This window comes from Plutella xylostella, chromosome 10 (genome assembly GCF_932276165.1).
Source record: "Plutella xylostella chromosome 10, ilPluXylo3.1, whole genome shotgun sequence".
Taxonomy (NCBI): domain Eukaryota; kingdom Metazoa; phylum Arthropoda; class Insecta; order Lepidoptera; family Plutellidae; genus Plutella; species Plutella xylostella.
Genome location: NC_063990.1, coordinates 8,247,456 through 8,273,653, shown reverse-complemented (window position 1 = coordinate 8,273,653; position 26,198 = coordinate 8,247,456). Strand labels below are relative to the sequence as shown.

Below are 26,198 nucleotides of genomic sequence, written 5' to 3'. Positions count from 1 at the left end.
AAAAGTCAAAGGACGTTGAAATTGTTCTTTGGCAGAGAGGGACATTACAGTTCAATAGCTAAAACGTCCTATAACTTTTCTATGAACAAGGGGCTCAGTTTTTCGTCATATAGAGTGGCCCCCTGGATGTCTTTCGCAACTGCGTTTGTTCTGAGAAGCGAGGCGATGTGCGCAGACGCACTGCCCTGCGTCCATATGTACGATTATCTTTTTATAGGACGGGATTCCTCATATCCCCGGGGCGCATTTACGGAGCTTTCTTTTCTTTGTCTTGAGGAATAGATTAGGCAATTTCGTCCGTTGTTTCATTCGTATCTCACGTTCTCGATTCTTCTCAATCGTTATGGTCATTGACTTCATCTTTTGCTATAACTACACAATCCTCCAAAAGCTCCAATGGTAATAAAGACTTGTTGGCATTATTGATATTGTTAGCAATATGTCTCGTGTGCAAACTCAAAAAGTAATGAATTAATTTTGTAGCGCCATATTTATACAGCTCGCATATAAACACATCCTTTTTGATATCTTTATGGCAAGTTGTTGCCAGGTTACCACACACGGCATTGGTTTTTTAATAATAATTAAATTAGTCATCGTTTGCATTTTTATGGCCTATTTAAAAGTTTGTTCGAAGATGCTTATAATGATGCTCTTTTAATTAGATACTCAGTAAATGCCTAGTTTTACGGCCACTTAAAAAGCTCTAAGCGGACTCGAATAGGACTATTTGCGATCTTAGCGATCATTATCTACATCATTTCGTTAAGGTAGGTCTAAATATTTAATCTTATGTATACCTATGTATATACGTTTTGCGATGACTATAATTTTGCAATAAGTATTTATTATTTTTCATTTCACATCGCCATTTTATAATCGAATAGGAATATTGCGAATAAAATTTAAAATATCATTAAAATAAATCACCACGTCGAATAAGGTTTATGATTATAAGAAGAAGTCATTAATGTCCATGTTAATTAAGTTAAAATAAATAATTTATTTACGTATATTTGGTTACGATTAAAAAAATAAAAAAACTGTAGGAGCTAGGTACGACCCGTGCGGCGCAGTACACACATACCTGTCTATACTTCTCTAACTCATCGCCTACTTATGCGGTGAAAATATGTTGAAGCACACTTTTAGTTTTACTATCCCCGAGTCCTCGATACGCGTAACGGTAGACGTATTGTTCCTCGCCCATAGAAATGTCACGTATTAGTTGGCGCCATCTTTTTAGGGACGTGCCTTTCTAGCTACCAGTCCGCGTAGACCTTTAGTGCGTTGTCCTATGTGTAGATTGTAGAGTGAGGAGCACCGTACCTCGTAGCTCATGCTACGATGGATTTTCTAATAAGTTTTCTCGAAGCAAAGAAAATATATGAATGTTCTGTGCAGCCGAGGTGTCGCCCGCATTGTAATAGACGGCGACCACTCGCTACCGCTATACCTGTTCATGCGTACGTTTTCATAAATACAATACGATAAATAAATTTAGTCCAAATTTTGTACGCACTGGAATTTTCGCAATTTAATATTCTCTACGAGTGCTCATTTTAACAGATGCCCATAAAAAGTGATTTAAGGAGCCACAACCGAACTGCATGAAAAAACCTCGTAAATCACACCCAATAATAAACAGATTGAGGAGTTCATAAAAACCGTGTGTGACCCAAAGAAAACATGTTTTATGGAACGGGATTTTTACGCGATCTATCTTCGCCACGGTCGGTGCCCATGGTCTGAGGCTGGTGTTTGTGCCGGAAAGCATAATACTCGTAAGATTGCTATTTAAGTTGGGTGTTGTCCTTAAAGCGCTCGTTATGGCCGGCGCCAGCGCATATAAAAACGGCACTAAATATAAACCGGCGAAGCGAGTAGCGATTTATCGTACCTCCGCGTGACACAAATCCAATTTGCCGATGATGAACTGGAATACTAAATTATTTTTAGCCCAAGAGTGTTAATGTGGCCTTTTTGTGACTGTAAAAAACAGAATACTTAGTCCCTTTTGTTATTTTTGTTAAAACCAAGTTTTCATTTTATTTTTGTAAATAGCTTTTGTTTGAGTCTGGGTCAGCTTGTTTGCGCTTGAACATTTCCACAATAGGCGGTGCGTTGCGCAACTTGTCACCCGGTCGGTTCTTCGGCTATTTAACCGTTAAAATCTGTAATAACTAGTCCATAATTCACGATTCCGTAACAGTAATCTCGTGTCCGAATCTCGTCATGTCGGGCGCGGTTTTTGCGCGTCAATTACGTCGATCCAACTTTCTTTATTGCTCAGCGGCGTGTGTTGCCGAAAATGCTCAGATACGGTGTTATTACTTATTACCGTGAAGCAGAGCGGGCTTGTCCGGAGTAATTCATCACGCGTGGATGAAATTCGGCTGCTGTTTTTCTTTTATTTTGACAGATTAATATGGCGTCATTACGTTGTCGCTGCGCGGTGTAATTTTACAATTAAGAGTGGAAAATGCTCGTGCATTCAGACGCCATTGCACTGGGCAGTCGCGCCGCGGCCGCGCAGGAGGTTTGGGGACAAAAAGCGCACGCGCATAGCGCACGAGACGCGCTATTAACATTCCCGCGGGTTCTGCTCTATTTAGAGAAGACCCCGCATAATGAGCACAAGAAAAAAAAACAGCTTTAAATGAGACCAGAGGTGTTAAATCAAAATGCTGCGCTCTAATTAAAAATAATTGCCGAAGAAGACGCACCCCGAATTCCGATTTCAATCCAATTAACGAAGCTTTGATTCCATTCCACGGATGTTTTTTTTTATTTATTTCTACTTCACTGCACTGACCCAATAGTTATTTAAAATCTGGGTTGCACAGAGATGTATGCATTTTTTTATAAAGATACTACTGACCCGCTGCGAGCTTCGCTTTGCCTTAGATGATGAAGGCATAAAACTTAATTTTATCAATAACAAATTTAATTATAAATTAGAGCGGTGGTAGCTGTGAGTGAAAATGAAATTTACGCAAACACTCATAGAGACGATAATTGAATGAAAAAAAAAACGTTTTGCCATTGTTTATTTTTTATTTGATGCCTGCAAAATCAACATAGAAATACGATAATTATGTTCTACCTCAAGCTATACATAATAACTACATAGAAGCATCACGAAAGCAAACTCATTAAATGTATAAAAACAATACATTAAATAACACTGGAATAGGGTGATGATCAGTGAGAACAATTTCCTGAAGATACGATCAACGAACGTCCTTAATGGGCGTAGGGATGGGAACGTGTAATCATAATTACGACGCAGGTCTAATGAAAGGGCATAAGGGCTTACACCCACAAAATTCCGATGCCTCGAGAGGACACAATATGGGGCTCAATTTCAACTGATTGCGAGTTGAGTGTGCATTGTCAACCTGCCAGCAGGGCGATCACGAAAAATATAGAATCGAATGCGAGTGCGACTATTGTCAACTTGACAGCACTTTCGAACGCTTTTTACCTATAGAATTGACAGTTGTCGCACTCGCATTCGATTCTATACGTTAGCTTGTAGAGCTATCCGGAAAAAACGCAGCACATTCTATTCGATAGTCTATTCGAAAGTGCTGTCAACCTGTCAACAACAAAATGGCGGTGTATAGATTTTCAAAAGTTTGACAGCTATCATTCCATAGGTCATTGTCAGAATAATATTATGTACTCTGTGGTCATTCTTTTCGAAACTCATTCGAAAGGTAAAAAGTGTTCGAAAGTGCTGTCAAGTTGACAATAGTCGCACTCGCATTCGATTCTATTCGTTAGCTCGAATTTTCGTGATACGGGTACTGTTCTTGATCGCCCTGCAGTTGCCAGGAGGGTTACTCTATACCAGTGTTTTTCAACCTGTGGGTCGCGACCCCCTGGGGGGTCGCGGAGCTTCTGTAGGGGGGTCGCCAAAGGGCGAAAAAACTGGGAACTTTAGTAAAAAAACAATAAAGACAATTAGTATTAATTTATTAAAAAAGATCCCGACGAATTGAGAACCTCCTCCTTTTTTGAAGTCGGTTAAAAAAGACTCTTACTTTAAAAATACTTTTATTTATCGAAAAATTTCTTAAATGCGAAGGCTGAGCTTGTTTTTTATTCATTAAATTGTGGATCTGTTTTAGTACTATTGTACTAAAACAGACCACATCCACACAGTAAGGCAGATTACACAGAAGACTATAATCAGCCTCTGTATCTAGCCTTTGTGGACTATGAAAACGCCTTTAACTCCATCGATACATGGGCAATTTTGGATATATCGATGAGTTGAGGAGTCTGTACGATGCCGCTGGACATGGCATTATGTATAAATGGCGAGTGCATGTCACACCTCTCCGCTTCGCGGACGACATCGTTATTATGGCAGAATCTCTGCAGGAACTCAGCTGGATGATGAAAGTGGCCTAAATGCTGCTTCCCAACGTGTAGGCTTCTAGTCTATGCTTAGGGGTATAAATTTGGACAACACGAAAGTCATGTACAATGCTCACATCGAACCGGACCCGGTGATCGTTGGTGAGGCAACAATCGAAGTTGTGCAAGAATATCTACCTCGTCTACCTCGGGCAGACTATTCGGCTAGGCAGATGCAACTTCTACAAGGAGGCTGCAAGGCGCATCCAACTGGGTTGGGCTGCATTCGGAAAACTTCGTCAGCACATATTCTCCTTGGCCATCCCTCAGAGCCTGAAGACTAAAGATTTCAACCAGTGCGTCCTGCCAGTGATGACGTATGGTGCAGAGACATGGACAGTTGGACACTGACGGTAGGACTGGTCCACCGATTTAAAGTCATTCAGCGTTCTATGGAGAGAGCTATGCTTGGGGTTTCTCCGATGGATCGTATCAGAAATGAGGTTTTCCTTCAGTCAGAGGATTAAGATTACTGACATAGCTGTCAAAATATGCAAGCTGAAGTGGTAGTGTGCTGGTCATATCTGCCGAAGAACCGATAACCATTGGGGTAAACGAGTTCTCGAGTATAGACCACGAATAGGCAAACGTAGCGTAGGAGACCTTCCTGCCTGGTTCAAAGACGACGACCACAAGTATTTATTTTTTTGTAAAGACAGATATTTTGTCTTTTCACCCTTGGAAACTATAATTCAAGATATTTAAATGCTCAAAAAAATCAGACAGAAAAAGCTAATTTCGAAGAAGATAATTCCGGACGCAATGGCATTAGTCGTATATTACGTACGTATGTATACCCATGTACATGGCCACACGTATCCGATGTGTGTAATTGTAAAATAATGTGTTTTTAAATCCATAAGTATGTAGGTACAACTTCGAATCATGGAGACCATAAATACATCGTATGGAATGAATATTGGAAATACTGTAACATACACATACATACATAATAAAAAACCGAAAGGGTCAGGGGGTCGCGAAATATTTTTTTATACCAGGGGGGGTCGCGTCATGAAAAAGGTTGAAAAACACTGCTCTATACCGACGAAAAATGAACGAACGAGAGCTGTTTGCAATCTGCACGTTTAATAGGAGATAGAGTCGGGACTAGGGCATGCAATACCGGAACAATTTTCAATACCGGTATTGAGTTCCGGTATTACTACTCAATACCGGGATCCCGGTATTAATACCGGTATTAGACTTCCTTGTCATAAATGGCATATACTGTGTTTAAAGGTCGTATACGTCAAAATAAAGCAATAAAATGCAATCATATTCTGTATTTTGTTGTAGATTTTTACGAGAATTAAGTTTTAGAGTTTAAATTTTAGAATAAATTATTTTTTTACATCCGGTGTCGGTGTACGCATTGTCAACAGTAGATTTCTAGCAGCCGAAAACTGCATTAAACGGTTGGGAACAAGTGCGGTTTCACAGTATATAATATAGGAACACAAGGCTAACTAAATCTAATCGCTTTATTTATAGCCTAAAAAAGTCCGATTCCGGTATTACTTCAATACCGGTATTAACTTTCAATACCGGTATTGAAAAAAGCGGGAATTTTGTCCGGAATACCGGTATTACGGATACCGGTATTGCGGTATTGCATGCCCTAGTCGGGACTCGCGCATCACCGCTCCGAAACTTAGTTTTTCGTCTTATACAGGGTGTTGCAAAAATTGGTATACTAAGCCGAAACCTACATGTGCAGCATGGTACCTATATCTAAGCCTGAAACTGAAATCAGAATTTGAAAATTCGCGAAAAAAAAATTTCATTTTCCATAAAAACTTTGTTGGTCACGTGACTTTTTACTATGGAAAATATTATTTTTTTTCGCGAATTTCCAAATTCTGATTTCAGTTTCGGGCTTAGATATATCATGCTGCACATGTAGGTTTCGGCTTAGTATATCAATTTTGCAACACCCTGTAGAGTGCCCCCCCAAGGACGCAGTGCTGTCAATAGGGGTGCGCCAACGACCCTAGGCGCAGAAATGGCCAGGAAAATACGTCAAAAAGTTCATAATTACTGTTGTCTTTGTAATAATATACTAGGTACATCTAAAGAACTTTTAGAACCTTAAAAATGTAAGGTCGCAGAACGCAGTTGTAGTGTAGAGAAGCTCATACCAGGCGCGCAAAATGCTAGTTACAGCATTGCTAACTGCAAATACATCCACTTCATAGTGCATATAAGTACAGGCAAATTAATAAGAATAACAGAATAGCTCTTTCATAAAGGTTCCCAAAGGTGTGTCTAGAAATCTAAGCCACATATGAATAGGTGTTTTCCGATGCATAGAAAACAGATTTTCACTTAAGTGAAATTCTATTGTCTACTCGAGCGCGCTTACCGCTTAGGTATTACATTTGTAGTGGAGCAGATATGCGAGTGTTATGAACTTAAATAGTGATTTTTTCGTTTTAATAGATGGTGATAATGCTGACTAAACCCAGCCCATGCTATCGATACTTTCATATTACATAATGTAATCCTTACAAATTAATACATTTTAAATTTTTCATGGTTCATGCACGATGTGTGTATTTTGTATCTTTAGCGCTGGCATGTCGAATAAAGTACGTAGGTATGTTGTATGATACATATATGCTAGCCATTATTTTTTATTTATGCATATATTTTTTTAATTTTATTTTAGAACTCTTCAGTGCATTACGAGTAAATAAATTTGATATGTCGATAAATTAGAGAATAAAAGGGTAAAAATTACAAATACTATACTTAATACGATAAAAGTTGATACAGGTATTAAAATCGTGGGCGATCCGCCCATAAGTGTTGCATTCATCAATGACACCAGCCTCTTTTGATAAAATAAAAGTACAACTAAAAAGAGTGATTGAAAAAGAAAAATAACTGAGACATTTTGGCCTGGGAAGGAATTTCAAAAAGCCTTCCTTTTGTTTATTTGACTTGATAATGGAGGGTTTCCAAATATGGTGATGCAATCAAATATATACCTAATAGGAACAATATAACTAAGTAGGTACGTGTTTGAAGGACTTAAACAAGCATTTTAAATCGTTTTTACATTTACTATTGACACATTCCAAACACATACAAACATGTTTGGTTAGAGGTTATAGTGAGTATAGTAGCATAATATCATAGAATCCTCGCGGACAAATCAAAGCAGAAGGGACATTTGCTTTCGTTGCGCAGCGCCGGCGCAGGCGCCCGCGGCGAGCTGGGCCAGTCCTCGTCAGACTGACAGATTCATCCTTATAATATTAATAAAATATACGTGAGCTCTTAGTATATATTTGGTGAAACCTCTTGTTTATGCTTAGCTATTAAGTATAATATGTAGTAAAATTCAAAACTGAATAGTTCAAAGAATCTTGAGACCTGAACATCAGTCATGCAAATTTAATTGGGTTTCCATTTTCACCTTTGAACTTCGCACCCTATATTTTCCCTTGTATACAGGGTTATTTGCAAGTAGACCTGATCCTTTCAGGAGGTGATAGAGGAAGGCATTTCCAGTCGATTATACCCTATAATGCATTATCCGAAACTTTACCGTTTCAAAGATATTTAATATTTAAAGATTTTTTGAATTTTTGCCAAAATTTCATGTTTAAAACCGAAAATAAAAAAAACTAGCCATATTTCATTACTTTTTTTGTTTGTTTAGCATTAGTAACATCTTAATAAACTAATTAAAATAATCAAATGTGCATTATTCGACCAAAATTAGACCCAAAACCTCAAAATAGATAAACATTTAAAAAAAATATTCAAAACCTAAAAACAAATAAGTTAAATTAAAAAAGAATTTCATATAACAATTTTTTGTGCACTTCAGCTTAAAAACATTGTCAACTTATAAGCTTTAAAATGAGATATTTCAATATCAAATCGATTTAGGTATCACCAAGATATGGCCAAAACAATCAGAGAAAACGGAGAAAACTCAACAGCTAGGGGCTTCCATACTAAAGTGAACAGGACTGAAAACCATCACACTTTTTACCTTTAAATTGCGCAAATTTTGTTAGTTTTTTTTATGAATTTTGTCCGCCTTCTCTGACTCTCTCTCTCTCTCTCTGTTTATCTATTTTGAGGTATTGTGTCTTATTTAAGTCAAATAATGCAAATTTGATTATTTTAATTAGTTTATTAAGATGTTACTAATGCTAAACAAACAAAAAAAGTAATGAAATATGGCTAGTTTTTTTTATTTTCGGTTTTAAACATGAAATTTTGGCAAAAATTCAAAAAATCTTTAAATATTAAATATCATTGAAATGGTTAAGTTTCGGATTATGCATTATAGGGTATAATCGACTGGAAATGCCTTCCTCTATCACCTCCTGAAAGGATCAGGTCTACTTACCAATAACCCTGTATATTGAGCATTAGGTATATGGCCTAAGTATTGCAGCTCCCTTTTCTTAAATACCATTAAGATATTTGATTGCATTGGATAAACTTATTCTAATAAAAATTTCATCCTTAATTTGAAATTTCTTCAGTGCGGACAAGTAACAACCCTAATGTGACAATTTATAGTCAGTATAATGGCGAAAGTGTCTTAGCGGCGGCGTCTTTGATGCTTCTCTACCGCTAATACTGATTAATTGTGTGAGCGAGAGGCAGATAGCTAGATTATAATTTATGCATCGCCCTTGTTGAGCGGTTTGTACTACGCTTTGTTTTTTTTTTTAAGGTTTATCTGAGGGTTGCAAGTAAAATTGAAATACTACAGCACTTGCCAGCAATGAAAAGGTTCCACAATAAAATGCCAAAATATTCAGAATTGTGTACTACATGTACCTACTTCAATATTGCAGACGGCTTCATTATGCTAGCTTTTTCCGAATAAGAGTAATTTGGTGCCATATGTTACTAACGTCTGTCATTAATCACGAGTGTATAGTGCCACAAACTTATTTGTTCCGGTGACAGTTCAAGTAAATGTCCAATATTTCTTAATTCTATAAGATTTTAATTTTGCCCGTAGTGGTAATTTGCCCTTAAGGTATTAATAAACCCATCTAATCTGTATCAATATACAATTAATTAGTAAGTAATGAGATATGGATCCATTTAGTTCGCTCTCACCGGAACAGATAAGTTTGTGGCACTATACTAATAAGTAAGAGTGTATGTTTTTTTTTGCATACGGTAATTACATTTTTCGAATAGTTTTAGACTTAGTATTCATTACGTAACTAAAGGTTACCCTTTGTTCGCCTACAATTCAGTTTCTACGTACAAATTTAGCTTCTGCCATTTGACAAATATCACGAACTTTATAACAATCTGGAGATATACGTTTTGGTACAATAAAGGGTACGGTAATCGCACGATCTAATGATTCTCTAAACTGCTGTACTGGCGCAGTTATACTTATACTTCTTATAATATACCTATAATATATCTTCGCAACATATAAGGTTGCCTGTAAGAGATCACTCTCAGCGATAAGGCCGCCTATTGTACATTAGTTCTAGTCTATAAGTATGTTTTTTTGTAGGTATGTCTGATTTATGTGGTGTTCAATAAAGCAATTTTCTATTCTATTCTTTGACACTTACGTACTTAAAACGTCCAGATACGGCTAGGGAATTTTCTTTAATTTGATTTACTTATCTCAATTCAAAATACAATTTTAATTTAGTTAGTGACTTAAGTTTTTAAAAACAAAATATGTTAGTAACATTTATATGTGTGTCGGTTTCATACACTAAATAAACAAATTAACAGAAGGCCATTCATGAGAAAGTCATTCAACAAAGTTTAGCATTTGTCAATAGATCATTTTATAAGTAAGCTAATGATTGACGGTTGCAAATGCGGAACTATCAAATCAGTTACCTTATAGACCATCTAAACAAGAACCCCGAAATTTCACCTTTCCCTGTAAGCTTCTTGCAAGTTCCTTGAATGTAGAGTTCAAGTAGGACTGGTCGTATCTTAAACAACATATCGCGTTTTATTTCACATGAATGCATTATCATTCAAGATCCGACCTTGAAATTATGAGGTTAATGTTGTTAATAACATAGTGTTATTAATTTAATACAAAATAAATTGTTTTTCTTATGAACCAGTTTCAATAGGATACGGAAACCTAAAAGAATGTACAAAGGTAAGTAGTAGTAAATACTTATATTTTTTGTAAAGTCACATGCATGTGTTTTTTTATTGTTGTTTAAATATTAAATCTTATTTAAATCCAATCAAATCAAAGTACCGTATTGAAAAAGAACCTCGGATGACAAAGCACTTTCTTACATCACCGAGCAAAAATCCACAACCATCTTAGAAAGTACCTAGTAAAAAAATTACTTCTGCTTACAATTAGCAGGTTCCGAAAAACTCCGAAACATCTTACATACAAGAGACACCTATTCAGAACTGCAAGCAAAAGTGTTCTCTGTCTCCGAGCAGCTAAAACCAATATTGTCAATCTATTAAGCATTATCACGAAGCCCTTTATTTGTTTGAAAACGGAGCTTTACATGTTTGGTTTACGGTGTTATTTCGATTGCATCTCGCTGGATGAAGTAAGTTATTGGAAAGTGAAATGGGGGCGCACCTGACGCTCAGCTTTCTTCGGCTGTTGTTCTTTTTGCTGCGGCAGTGAGAGTGTTCCAGATACGATGATTGTGCCGGTAGCGACTCCGTGACGAGCTAGCAATGTTTGTGAATGGATCGCACTCCGGGCCGGAGGAGCGAGACTCGAGGTTCAGTGACCAAGTTACTGACCTATGAGCTTACGTAAAATTTTCTCATCCCTAAATATTTTTGTACCAATTTATTGTTATTTTTTCTATTACTTATAAATAAGTTGGTAAACTTGAGAATGATTGGTTTTACAGTCACCAAGCTGTATTTTCTACGAATAGGTACTGACCGAATAATAACTTTATTACTTCTATTGACTCACTAAACACAAATTTTTGTAATACCAACTCCATTTTCTAAATAAATTCCATAAAAATCCGACAATCTACCTTTATGGTATTGCATCGCAGAAAACCAGCCAGTCCCGCGAAACGAGGTCAGCGCTCAGAAGAATAACTAGCATGCATCCCAATACTCGCTCGTTCCAAGGAGGATGCATACCGTTTAGCGAGCTCGGATCAAAAGTGCAAGTTGACCCGCAGCGGTTCCCACGCCCCGCGCTCGTGACCTGCATTCGCGAGGTCTGCAGGTCCTCGCCAACTTTGGACTGCGATCCTTGCAATCAGGTTACTGGAGTATAGAGCAGTATAAGTTGTGACATAAAGGGTGGTGTTTGACGCTATAAGACCGGCCTCCGGAAAAAAAACACAGATTAGATAGATTACAATAAAATATTCAAATAGTGGTCCTTAGGGCTCTTAGTTGTTTAATATATTAGTTTATTTTTATTATTGCGAGTTAATTTAAATATACCTAATTAAGTATTAGTAAACATTATTGTAACTCTTATACCAACTTAACAGTACTGTAAAGTAACTTACTTAAAAACTATGTTGAAATATTATATAAGTAAGTTATGGCGACTACATTAGTTACCCTAATCCTCTCAGATCTATCTACAATCCTACAATTTATTTGACAGTTTAAATGTCTAATGATAATATAGTTTATGAGAGTTTATCGCTCTTATTACTTGTAAACAGTGATTAAAATGACACCTCGGTTTCACTTTTGTTATTTATGGACAGACTTAATTTTATATAAATCATCATCAGACTGAACTAGTACTTATTACTAGGAGTATTTATTTTGATATCCTTATTATTTTTAGTGGTTTTTCTACAGCCTCTTACTGCCAGTTTCTATATATCTATAACTGCTAGTTACTTTCATACGATTTTGTCAGATTGTAACTTTTCATTATATCAAAATCGTATGAAAGTAACTACCAGTTATGGATAGATAGAGTTATAGAAACCGGCAGTTAAAGGTACCCTGGTATGGTATGGTATTTTTACTGAGATAAATATCATAATAAATAAGTAAACTAAAATCAGTTTCTATGTAATTGTATTCCCACGCACATTTTAAAATATTGTTTTGTTTCGGATATTAGATAGATAGATAGATAAGTTATTTATTTACTTATCTTTTATTATAGGTACATATTCAAAGAAACCAATCGAATATAGGTATTAAAACCCTCAACCTCAACGTAGAATTAAAGTAAGATTTATCCTCGTGGTCTTCAATAGCTCCCATTCCACCTCGGAGTTGACATCGCGGCCATTAAATCTAGATTAGAGCCCACTGACACGACCCACTACCAAAATAATTTACTATGCTTAGCTTAATACATCTAAGCATAACGAATTATGATTAATGCTTTTGGAATTGTTCTTATTGGTACGTAAAAATATAGTTCTATATTTTGTTTGACACTTCTGATTTCAGGCTGGGTATTTTGATGCATGTTTTGTATTCCTATGTATCTAAACTAATTGGTTGAAATCGATTAATTATTAATTGTATAAAGTATATTTTTGTTGCGGCCTCTATCATCTGCTGGACTTATACCTCTCCCAAGGAACGCCTCCACATCCATTATAAGGGTTATTATTTATCTTGTGGGTACCCAACATAACATGCCCTTTAATATCGTACCGTATGTTATTTAAAATATAATATATATTTGTTATGGTAGTTGAATCATGTATTTTTAATCTAAATTTACTAAAGAATGAGCCAAAACCTAAAGGTATAATTAAGAACAGCATATCTTCACGGCTGATCACGCACCACATAAACGCTACCAAACGGGTGCATTTGAGCAACTTATATTTATTTATCGTTATTTATATTTATTTTATTCATAGGACGACCGGCCTAACATAGTGTAGGCTGGGGTTTAAAATTAACGTCTCATAAACTTCTGCCTTGTGTGTTTTGTAATTCTGTGTTCATCTATAGAGGATAAGTTATTAAATTTAATACATATTATGGTTTCATATCACGGTTTTGTAATATCCAACAAAAGTTCTGAAGTAACAACAATAATATGAAACACGAATGAAGAATCTCCCCCATTTTCGAAGACGAGAGGAAATGCATGTATGTAGTTTTACATTTTATTCTAAATAACTACTTAAGTATACGATATCGCGTAGGTTTCAGAAAAGTATTTTACGATAACTTTACTCAACACAGACATTTATCCTTCAAAAACGAGTGCTGTTTAATAGTCCCAGTGATCGGGATGGCTGGAAGATCCAAAAGCAATCTCAGTCCGAACAGATACTAAAGTGAGCATAAAGTGTAATAGTGGCTAACTTTATTGGGTGATTGTGATCAGGCTAGCGGCTGGCGGGTGCGAGAGGGCAATTACTGAAATTCGATACGCGCCGCCATCTCTGGAGATTAGTATTGTTGTGTGTGAGTCTTGACTGATCATTTTGGTATAGTTGTTTATCAGAATGGAAAAGTTAAGAAAAGTTATTCAACTGAGGAAGTGATTTAGTATCTTTAAGGTCTATGCATTTATGAATAATCATAAAATTAGGGAATTTAGTAGGATAACCAGTTTTTCTATACCTATATGGGAGTAACTTACTGTATAAAATGTCGAGATCGAGATAAGGCTTACATACAGAAAAAAAAACATTAATATTTCATGAAAAACGGCAAAACACTAAAGCACAATAGTACCATGAACATTGTTCATTGTGAACTACAGGTATATAAAATTCAGTGTAACTATAATAATATCTCAATATAAATTTAGACAACGACACGTCCAGTATATTAGGTGATATAGCTTCAAATACATAATAATATTAGGTACCTAATCATATAATAGATGCATGTAGTTCTATAGTACTTAATTAGGTATATTCTCAAAGAACATACCATCAATCAGAACGAGCACGGCAATGATGTCGATTCTGAAGGCAGAAATTCTAATTTTAACGCTATTAAACTAAAAAAATTGCTGGCATAAAATGACATTTTCTGAAACAATCATAAACAAAGAAATTAAGGTTTTGACAGCTCTAAATTTAGAATTTCTGCCTTCAGAATCGACATCAATGATCTGTTTGGAAGTTTCAGTACAGTCAGCTGAATATATAGCTAACGGTCCCGTGTCTTACTACAGCTCTCTGAATACTTCCAGATCAAGGCTACGCTAATCATGACCTTATTCCATTGAATCAGAGTTAAATGTAGTATGGCTGCTCTACGAAACTTGGTATCCTTATGTTATATTATGTAGTTAAGTAGTTACTCTTTTATTCCTATGGGGTAGCTGTATGAAAAAGCTCAGTGACATAGCAGCAAATTACTTCTAAACGGAAAAGACTAGCTTAATGACGCCGTCTGCAATGGTAAATATTGTGTTCAAAATTTAAATATAAAGTTAAAAAAAATGGGTAACTATGACTTAATATTTTAAACCTTTATGCAGCTTTTATACAAAAATCTAAATTATAAATGTGCCTACATCAATAACTTACAAATTATACTGCGAAACAAAATAATCCCAAAGTACAATGACATCCCAAGTCACAAGTTCACATTGAGGTCGCTGACCGCCTGTAATGACATTCATTTAGTTTGTAAAGACAACACTTTCATGTTACGAGTATTGGGCCATTCAATACAAGCCATTGAGTACGCAATTTCGTTTTAATTACATATCTAAAGTACCCTTTAAACCTTTCCGTTATGTGGTAACTACTTACCTATAGCGATGAGATTTTGGATTTGGGTTCTCTCTCAATTTTATAAGTATGAAAATCTTCGCAATTATCAACAACTTTCTGTGTTGACACAAAAAAAAGATTTAGACTTTTTACTGCCGTGAAACAACTAAGGTCCTGGATCTGGTCACTAGCGCCTGGACTGGAGGATTACTCCATATGTTTCTGTTTCTGAATTTGAATCGGCTTGCAATTTGTAATATTCAAAACGAAGATTAGGAACGAATCGGCAGATTATCTGGGCTTCGATCTTATTTATAAAGAACAACATTAATAAAATTGAATCACAAATTCGAATTAAGTCGTAACTTTTACCTAAGCCTTAGGTCTTTTTATAATACGAGTATAAGACTTTATTAAATATTTTATTTTATTGATTTAAAGATGTATTAATACTCATAAATTTTTTTACACATCATAATTTAATAGAGTTTTGTTTTGTCAACAGGCAAGCCGAAAGATATCTAAATGCGGCTATCTGTTCGTGGCCCCCGGCTGGGACTTCTCCAACCCGCTCTACAGAACAAAGGTATGTCTACTGCTAAACTCCTAGTAATCATAAATACCGGGGTAACAACTTGCGAAAGGTGGTTGGTAATGATTGGATGCGGAAAGATATAAGTAGATCGCATCCAGTGGCGTGCTAGGGAGAGGTCTACGCCCAGCAGTGGACTGCTATAGGCTGATGATGAATATCGGCATAAAAGTGCGTTTCTACCAGAGATGTGTGCTGTATCCGTTGCTATTGATGCGTTTGGTATCCAATAATCATATTCAATGGTCAACATAGCAACAGATGAGAACGGATTTCTTTCACATAATCGCAACATAGCTGCAAAGCACATACTCTGGTGGATAGGCATATATATACGGCTTATAGCTCCCTAATATTATATTATTATTATATTAACCGGATTGTCAATTAGGTTTTCGTTAGCATACCTAGCTCATACTTCACCTTTAACGCTAAAGTCATATTCCAAAAATAAAACCCTGGCTCGAATATTAGCTGGCCTAATCGTTGGATATATTCTTCGAATTTCAAAATTTATTGGCATAATAAAAGTGAAAATAAAAGCACATGGTCAGGCGACATTCAAAAATCGAAGGTATCAATAAGGACGGCGGCGGCGGCGGCGGCGGCGCAGGCGCAGGTTATCGCTCCATCTGGCTGGGAATGTCAAATTACATGGCGACAAAAGGCGTATTTTTGGACACTCACTGATAATACTATCCTTCTTTTTGCATTACATTTCTGGAGTTTTGTGTCATCAGTTTTAACCTTGTAGATATGCAAGCTAAAGAGTATGAAGTAAGTACCTTTAAGATAAAAGTCGAAGTACCTGCCTTTATGGCCAAATAAAGCGGAAAGAATAGAAAGCCCATTCCTTATTCGGTAATTTCACAAAACGGTTACGTGGACTTAATCTTTTATGAAGATGACTCAAATATCAAGAAGAACAAGAGCAGTTTTACCACGGTCCGAGATTAAATCAAATGACTGCGCTTGCTTTTGGTAACCCTTATCATAAATTAAGCGAAATGGCAACAAAATTTCGCTTCTAAAACTCGTGTATTAATGGCCCATTCAATTTGTTATGGTTTTTTTTTCAATTTTGCTCTTAATTCGGTAGCCATCCCGGGTGAATCCCAAAAAGATGAGGTTGTTTAAGCCTTCGGGTATTAAGGGGTTTAGTATTCATTAAGATGCATGAAGCAGTATCTTTTTCAATATATTTTTAAAATATAATGTTGGTAAAGATTAAGATTTTAACAATATAACATATCTATATAGGTGGTACTTATATAATTATGTTATATTGTTAAAATCTTAATCATGCAAAATTATTAGTGGGACTTTCCTTCGAGATGCACCATGTTGAGGAAACTTTTGAGGAATTTATATAGGAATAGAACTTAAACCTTTTTAGCTAGCATTTAATTTTGTAATTAGTACTTACTTAGTGTATTTTCGGATCCATCAATTCCTGGGTTCACTTTTGCCTTTTATATCATCGCATTTGTGGAATATTCCTTTATTATAAGGTCGCTGATGTAAAGGATTTACACGTACCCAGCATTTATAACATTGATAGCCGAGAGACAAATTATAAATTTAAAAGATAAAAAATTGCGATAACAAATCCCCAAACCCGCAGTTATGGCGGTAAAAAATATAAAAAAAGGAATAATGAATGCCCTTCAAGCTTACGGCGCGAATTTTGGTGTTAGAATATAAATTAATCGCTCATAATAATTTAAGCCACCATGCAGGTATTCAGGCGTAACTTGTCAGAAAATATTAAAACAATTTTATTTATGACCCATATTAGTTTCGTAACAGCGATGCGATGTTACCTTTTAAAGGGGTTTATCATTTTAGTAGTCAATCAAAAAAGTATATAAAAAATGCTTGGTTTTTGAAATATTTTGCTTTTAAACATAAATTTTGGCAAAATTTAAAAAAAAAACTTTAAACGTAAATAACTCAGAAATGGTTGATTTTCGGATAATGCATTATGGGGTTCAATCGACTGGAAATGCCTTCGACTACAACCCATTTAAAGGAATACATCGACTTTCCAATCACCCTGTATAATTGGTTATTTTTGTCGGTTCGTTTACAGATAAATATTAGTTTAGATATATTTCTATAATTTTCACACAAACATTGTGTATTTCCATACACTATAACTATCTACACTTTAAGAAATTGACACTTTTTAGATACTTAGTAGTACAGGGTTCGAAAATTTTACTTGCCGTACTTGTTAAATTAGTTAAAATTTGAAAAATTGAAATAAAGAATATCTACTACGAGTATATTTATCTACTTTCTTAACGCAGTCGTGCGTATTGTGAGCGCTATTTGTGCACCGACACGTAGTGTAGGCGCGGCGGGTTCTCGACTCCTCAAATTGATAGAAATCCGCCACTTCATAAAAATAACTACGTATTTTGTATGGTGTGACGAAGGTTGTCATCGTTATCTCGTATCGTAGTGACTTAAATCTAGTTCGATTGGCCTGCGCCTAAAAGTAATCAGGCGAATTGCAAACAGTAATGCCATCTAGTAACCAGCTTGTAAATATAAGTTGCGGGGCGGTGGTGGTAATAATAACTGATAGCATATTTAGACAACGCAATCATGGTCGGTGATAGTCTGATTGGTTAAGCATTCATCAATTGATGCGGCGGCATAAGGTCCCTGGGTTCAAGTCCTCCACTAAATAGTAAAACTATTAGTTTTTATTTTTAAATGCCTTTTAACATTCTTGATATCAGTAGTAAGCACCGATAAGTAATATTTAGTAGCCAAAGCGATTTATAAAACGTTGAGTGGAACGTAAGTGTTGTATTGTCTCAAAGAAGCGTTGGGAGTCATGATCACATATAATATATTGTATAGTTCTACCCTCAATCTTATGACAACTCAATAAATAAAAAGAAGAAGTTTTAGTTAGTCGTCCGCTACATTGCACCTGACTGCTACTAACTATTGTTGATTATTGATCCCTATCAAGTGTTATTGATTAACAATCAGCTTTGAAATTTTATTTTGTTTCGCAATGCATCATTTAACGGTGATTATGAAGGCAAGGATCATTGTTTTGCATGAAGAAAATGTGAGCATTAGTGAGATAGCTCGCCGATTGCTAATAACGGTATGTCCAATGTTTTAGTCATCCAAATACTATACTGTGACTTCTAATGACACAGTAGGCGAAAATAATTAAAGTCCTTATGCTTAATTTATGTTTTTTTTTACAGAGGAAAACCGTCCAATTATGGATAAGGCGGTATGCTTCTACAGGGGAGATAAATAATTTAAAACGTGGTCGGAAATCTATCACGTATACCGAAGCTAATGCCCGCCACCGAGATATTATAGCAGCTCATACAGCAAATCCATTTGCCACGACTCGTTCGACTGCCCTTCAGCATGGAGTATCCATGGATGTGGTGCGCCGACATCTGCATGCAGGCGGCATTCATTGTTATCGACCAGCGAAGAAAATAGCGCTATCACCAGCCCATCGTCAAGCAAGAATAGAATTCGCTCGCCAATATTTAAATTTTAACTGGCAGGATAACATAGTCATATTTACTGACGAAAAATGTTTTAAATCAGACAAAGATGGTAGAATTTTTTTGTTGAGAACAACAGGAACACGTTACAATGAAGTTAACACGCTTCCATGCAGAACCAGCGGCAGGATTACTCTCGGCTACTGGGGCTGGATGTCCTCGATGGGTCCCGGCGAGTTGGTTGAAGTAGGGGGCCGTATGACTGGTCTCAAATATTTAGAATTGTTACGAGATGTAATGTTACCCTCGGTGCGCAATGTGTATCCTGAACCACATCACATTTACTTCGTGCATGATAACTGTGCAGTTCACCGTGCTCAAGTTGTTCGTGACTGGTTAAGGACACAATCAAATATTACTATTATTGACTGGCCCTCTAAAAGCCCCGATATCAATCCCATTGAAAATTTGTGGGGCCAAATGGTGCTTAACTGGGACCCATCCGAAGTAAGAACTAAGATAAACTTAGAAAAACTAGTGACGTCAACGTGGGAGTCATATCGCGGCCGTGATATGTGCTGGAATATGGTGACAGGCATGTCGAGACGGCTGCAAGAAGTCATGAACCAGGAGGGTGCAGCAACTCGCTATTAAGCATTTAATTATTATTATTCTTCTATTTATTCTCCTATATACTTTATTTTGCGTTAAGTTCGTTGGGTTTCGTTTGGTTATAGAAAGTGAGTGATGTTATTGTTACAATATGTAACATGTTGATTCACTTCACTTAACTATATAAGTATATATGAACCATGTTATCTCTGCACAAGTTATAAATCGGCCATACTCAAATTATTGATTAGGTAACTCAATAAGTATACAATATTATTGTCATGTGTAGTAAATTGTTAATTGCACAGGCGGAAGGGTGGTAAAGATTGTGAAAAACCTAACTGACTTGTTTTTATATGCTACGTTTTGTCATTCACCGTGACATTTTCAAATATGGAAAAGAACATAGTCTAAATGTTAATCTCATAGTTGTCAATTTCAATAAATATTATATTAATCAGTATTTCAATCTAAACATTTTTTTAGTAGTTTTTATTTTGTAGCAGAGTAATTGTGGTTCGATTATAGTTAGTATTTACATTTAACTCAAGCATGTTAATTAAAGTCAACTAAGTAATATTCATGTTTTAATATTTTAATAAAAACTTTTTTTAAATTTGGTTTTAAATAATAACAAACCCTTAATCGAATTTAAAAATTAAAAAAGAAAGTAAAGGAAACTTCTATCATATGATCTTTAAAGTCACAAAAAACAATAACAGGATGCGAAGTAAGTATCAACAAATTCGTAATAACTCATGCGGCACCGCCGCGCCACGCCTTAACAACTACGCCACAGTGACTATGACGAAATTGTATGAAATTAACTACCTAATATACACAGTAGTAAAAACAGCGAATATAAACCATATCGTACTGCTCAAACACTCTCTTATAGAACAACAACATGCACTCATCAAAACACACGTCCAATACGTTGTAGTTACAAGGTTTTTACTAGATGGCATCACTGTGCGGACCGTGCCTGTATACTTTTAGGCGCAGGCCACTGTATCTGTAGGTAGGTAAGTTAACACTGAAATATACCAAATTATAGTTTTGAACGTAATTAAAAAATATATATTTACCGATGCGTATACTTAGTTATTATGTCGATGGTGGAAAGGAAAAATCTCTATAGGTAATACTCGTATCAGCATGATCTAATGTGATAGCTGCTGTCGTAACCGTTAAGAGTCCATTACACTAAATGTGTCGTTAAATTTGTGATACGTTAAAATGACGTTGAAAGTGTGAAACATTAAAGTGTTATATTTGCGTAAACTTTGAGAAAATATAACCGGTTTTCTTCAAACAAGCAGGTATTCATTAAAAATGTCATTAGCCAGTCGGTAATTAGTACATTTATAAAAAAATGTGGCTATAATGTCTTATAATAATGTCTTGAAGAAAGTTTTCTCTAGAGTTGCTTTGATTAAATCTCGTTAGAAATAAATTTATTACAAGGCTCGTAGGCGCATGTATAGTTAGTTACACCATCTGTGTCATATTTCCAGAGCCAGGGAAAGTCTAGCTATCTTGTCCAATCATCAAAGACTAATTCAGGTCGCTAAGATTCTAAACCGCAAGCGCGGTGTTAGTGCAGCTTGTAATGGGAAACAGACAGTATCGATAAATTTGCCTTTATTAAATTCCTTAAATTCTTATTAAATAAATTTTATATTACCAACATACAATTTTGTTAAAAACTTGAGTTAATTTTTTGGTTGTGTTTTTTGAGGTATAGTACTTATGTTTTATGAGGTAGGTAGAAAGAGGAAACTTGAACAATTGAAAGCCTGGATACTCGAAATCCGAGATAAAAACATAAGCTGCACTTATTCAATAACACAATATACGTACACTATCAAGTTTCATGTGCTATCATCGATAACTCAACGATAACCTAAGAAAACACTACGCCATCTAATCAGTCGTTCGGTTTTCTAAGTTATTAGCTAGCCGCGATGTATAGGGCTCAATTTATAACTTTGATTGGAAATATCGGGAAAGCAGTGATGTGCCGGGAAAGTGAGATGATAGGTATCTATCGATGATCCCAATGTGTTCTGAGTTGAAATGGGTCTCATTTAAGTTTTATGACGTTATCAGAGTAGTTCTTAGGTGTTTCTTACTATCTAGTTTTTATAATCAATCAAGAATCAACGCTCACCTGAAACCAAACTATTGTATATGTCGTATATCTGTAAGATTGTTTTATTTCAATGCTCTTCTGTCAAAAATGTTGCTGGTATACATTAGGTTCACTTACATGTATGTGCGTGTGTGTGTTTATGTGTAGACGTCGTTGTGCGCAGACGCTACTACCGATTTGCGCCGGTTCACCCTGCAACATTATTTGTACATTAAAGGACATCATTATATTACCATCAGCAGGCCATAAGCCATAGTGAAGTAAGTGTCAATAATTTATAAGTAAATTATAGCGGTACAGCAGTGAATTCTTATAGATTTTTAATGCGGTCGCAATAAAAACATTATGTGTTTAACGGTAGTTACATTATAAATATTGTAATTTATTATGTTATTTTATATGCGACGAGCACTTATATTACCATACAGAATTATACTAGCTTTAATTCAAGATAAGTCATGGAAGAATATTGTAAAAATACGAGTATATCAGTGGCCAGCCTCTTATGGTGGTGACGAGGGTTGATCCCGGAAGGGGCAGATATTTGATTTAAACACATAGAATTCATAGGTTTTCACGTGTTCATGCATGTAGGATTGAAAACTGACTGACGCTGGCGAATAGTGGATGCCACACCACAGCCTACCCAGAAACGTAATACAGTAGAGTGCAGTAGAGTACAGAATACAGTACAGTAGAGAGCCTTAAAATTAAATGAAAGACGTAATTAACGTTTCCTTCTCATGTACGTTTCCTTCTCATTCTTCTCTTCAACTTATGATATTCTCAATTTAAATAAAAAATAACAAATTAATGCTGCAAAAAAATTATCTCTACAAATCTCTTTACTCGTGAATGATAACCATCCTAAAGAGTTTCTAATCACACATTCTATTAATAGAAAGTATCAAAGAAGTAAATATACGTTACATTTGCATATTCCTTTGTGAGCGCATGTGGGACAGAGACGGAGATATCGATAGTCGTTCTACTCTAATAATTTTTCACGCTGACTGCCTGGGCGCAGATTGGGTTCCTATTATAATATTATGTATGACAGAGTAGATAGTCACTTTTAGCCTACTTAATAAAGCTTCTATAAAAACTTCTACCCAGATTAGGATTTTTTTAACATGTAATGTACATAATTACATAGTTAAGTAAGTAGGGTTTGCAGTGTTTATTGATGAAACTAGTAACATATTAATCGCTCTTTAGATAAGTTAAGATCTGTTATATTTTATCTTGATATTAATCTCGTGAACTCAAGACTCGTGAACCACACGCAATCAGAACACTAACAATTCTATAATCTAGACTTGCAGAATTTGCTTCAGGCTTTGCAAATACTTTCCCATGGTATTCAATACGTGGAAGCCGCATCCTTCCATTTTGTTATACAAAATTGCTCGTAACACCCTGCAGGAATTGCAGGAAGGAGTTTATCAAGTGTCACGCCGAAAGGCCTATCCTTTATTTCGCTTCCTAGGTTTTTAGATAGACTTTAGCAACGTTTGTGGTTGTTCTCGAAATGCGAAGGACCGCAAAGACTGCAATAAAGATCAGCCGAACGTGCAGAACGAGCGGTGGTAGCTCAGTCGGGTAAGCGCCTGCTTCTCACGCCAGAGATGCGGGTTCGAATCCCGGCGCTGACATGTACCAATGAGTTCTTTTCTGAATTTAAGTACAATGTATACCATCGCTCTTACGGTGAAGGAAAACATCGTGAGGAAACCTGCATATCTAGATTTAGCACATCTAGATATGTGAACCCACCAACCCGCAGTGGACCAGCGTGGTGGGCAATGGTCCAAGCTTAGGAAGGCAGTTTAGACCTTGGGGATATGCACAAAGGTTCCATTCGAGAGAGCCAGGTGCAGGTACTGACACCCCCACACAGAATAGAATAGAATAGAACGTGCAGACAATTCAAAGTTGATGGATTTTTTATCTATCACATTAAAAAAATGTTTTTTTTCTATTTACCAGGTACTTTTTTTGTGAGGATCTACTTAGAAAATTTTGTAAAAAGTATTTGATTTCCCTAATTTTACTCTCAATCTTTGGAAGAATACCACGAATACCTATTAGTAAAGTTATTAATAATAAACAATCATACATACCTATGCCCTTATAAAGTCCAGAACATGAGAACAAAAAGTACTAGGCTCACAGGAGCAGTCAGGACCGTCCCGCACGCGCGGCCGCGGGCGCACGCAATGCGGAAGCCGCAACCGCGCTTACCAACCACTTTGTACCAGCTCTGAGATCCTAGTAGCTTTTACGAACATATCAGGGGGGATTTGTTTCTACTTTTTAACAGGCCTATTAATAATTTTTCGTGTATCTTCCGCAAAAATATCTAATTAAAATGTTGAATAAGTGAAATACGTGCGAATGAAAGTACCTACATTTTAAATATTGGTAAAAAAATAATAAAGACGATTAGAGATTAAAGATTTTTCGAAGTCGATTAGTAGTAGTCATAAGACAACGCAGACTCGGGTATAGTAGTCGAATGTATATTATTACGTTATATTATAGTCTTACTTTTTAACTTGAAGTACCTATTTTCCGAATTTCACTGTTCTGGTAAAGATTCTGTGAATTCTCGTCAGATTCCTGGATCTTCAGTGAAAAAAACCATTGTGATCAGAAAGAAATTGTCTTACATGACAATAAATAGGTTTAACTGCGCAGACGCAACACGACTGTATCTAATTGGTCTCCATTTGGTGTTAGATCGGGCCTTTGTTAGTGAAATAAATGTACAGTACCTACCTTTCTTATTTTATTGCTTTGCCCTCGAACTTGACTTGTCTTTTATTGAGAATAAGTAATTGAAAATTCGACGTAGCGGTACCTCTTCAATCTTTTTAACCCTCTACAGGTATTTTACAAAGTGGGGAAAATATAATATTATAATGTGTCTTATTATGTCAAAGCATTAGGTAACTGAGGGTGGATTCGTCCAAACATCTCGTTACACGAGAATAACTATACCGGAATAAAATTTATACGCGAGTAAATATCTGGGATAAGTACATTTGCATTCTACCAAGTTATACCATGATTAAATTGAATGAACGAGGAACGAAACTATACTGCAACTAAAATAAAAATAGCTGCGTTTTCAAAGCATGCAATAGAAATGACATGCCAACTTAGTTTGAATGGATTATAATAGTAGGAAATTGTTTATGTTTTAATATTTTATTCGCTGTTGTTATTCTGAGAATTTGCCTTTTAACGTACTTTTGTTTATGATTTGACAGATGTGTTTATATGTCATTATGACGGTTTTCTAATCAGCTGATGTGCTGCCGCCATTACAAAATTACTCTCGGATAAGCTCGTTACTCGGTAAATTTTGGCGGTATAACATTTTATTCTTGGGATAAGGTACTTATCTTGGTTTCAGGTTTGGTAGAATGCAAAATGTGCTTACTCGCGAGTAACTGGTAGTTTACTCTCGAGTAAAAAGTTACTCGACGTTGGTCGAATCCGCCCTGAGAGTGATTTATGAATCTGTGTACACTCAGTTTATTTCAGTCATAAACTGATTTATTACTTATGTGTTTTTTTCTATAAAAGTAGCTAGGTTGTATCACCTACCTCAAAATTTATATTTATACGATGAATAAAAGCATTTGACTTTGACTTTGGCTTATGTATTCGTTAATAACGTTGCATCAGATAGTCGTAGAGACCAAACTTGTTGCGTCCGACGCGCACTGTTATGTAACCCCTCGTTACTTCTGCTTATTTAAGTGATTGATAAAATACACATTCGTAAGGTGTAAATTTCGTCTTAATTCAACACCAGTTATTTCTCACGTGACATAATAATATTGCGCAATAAAAAGAGAGTAGTTGAACCACTTGGCTGACCGGTGAGGCCTAGGGTTGCCAATAAGAAAGATTTTCTTTAATAACTTACATCTACAATGAAAGTACTAAAATCTATTCAGTATAATATCTCTTGTACATATGTACCTATGTATTGATTAGAAAAAACATATTAAGTTGGTATTAAGTATTTTTTATTACATATATGTTAGTTCTTAGTTCTCCCCTTTATTTTTTTAAACGAACACGTTGTTATAGCCCAATGTCCTGAAACTATTATAAAGATAGTAAATATTTGGATAGCCCTACTGGAATCGTATAATGTTGCCGCTATAATTATGTAAATTGCATCAATCAGCCGGCCGGCCATCTCGTCGATTCACTATACACGTAAATATTACTTTAATTAATAGTTTCTT

The 26,198-nt window shown here is 35.8% G+C and overlaps 1 protein-coding gene across 3 annotated transcripts in view; it reads left to right on the top strand.

Moving 5' to 3' along the window:
• LOC105380882 (protein outspread) overlaps positions 1 to 26,198 on the top strand; it is a 209,568-nt gene that overhangs the window by 57,867 nt on the left and 125,503 nt on the right. For all 3 annotated transcript variants that reach the window (XM_048623445.1, XM_048623446.1, XM_048623444.1), the window contains exon 2: positions 15,583 to 15,663. In XM_048623445.1, the coding sequence (XP_048479402.1) occupies positions 15,583 to 15,663 (81 nt within the window). The remainder of the gene's footprint in view (positions 1 to 15,582; positions 15,664 to 26,198) is intronic.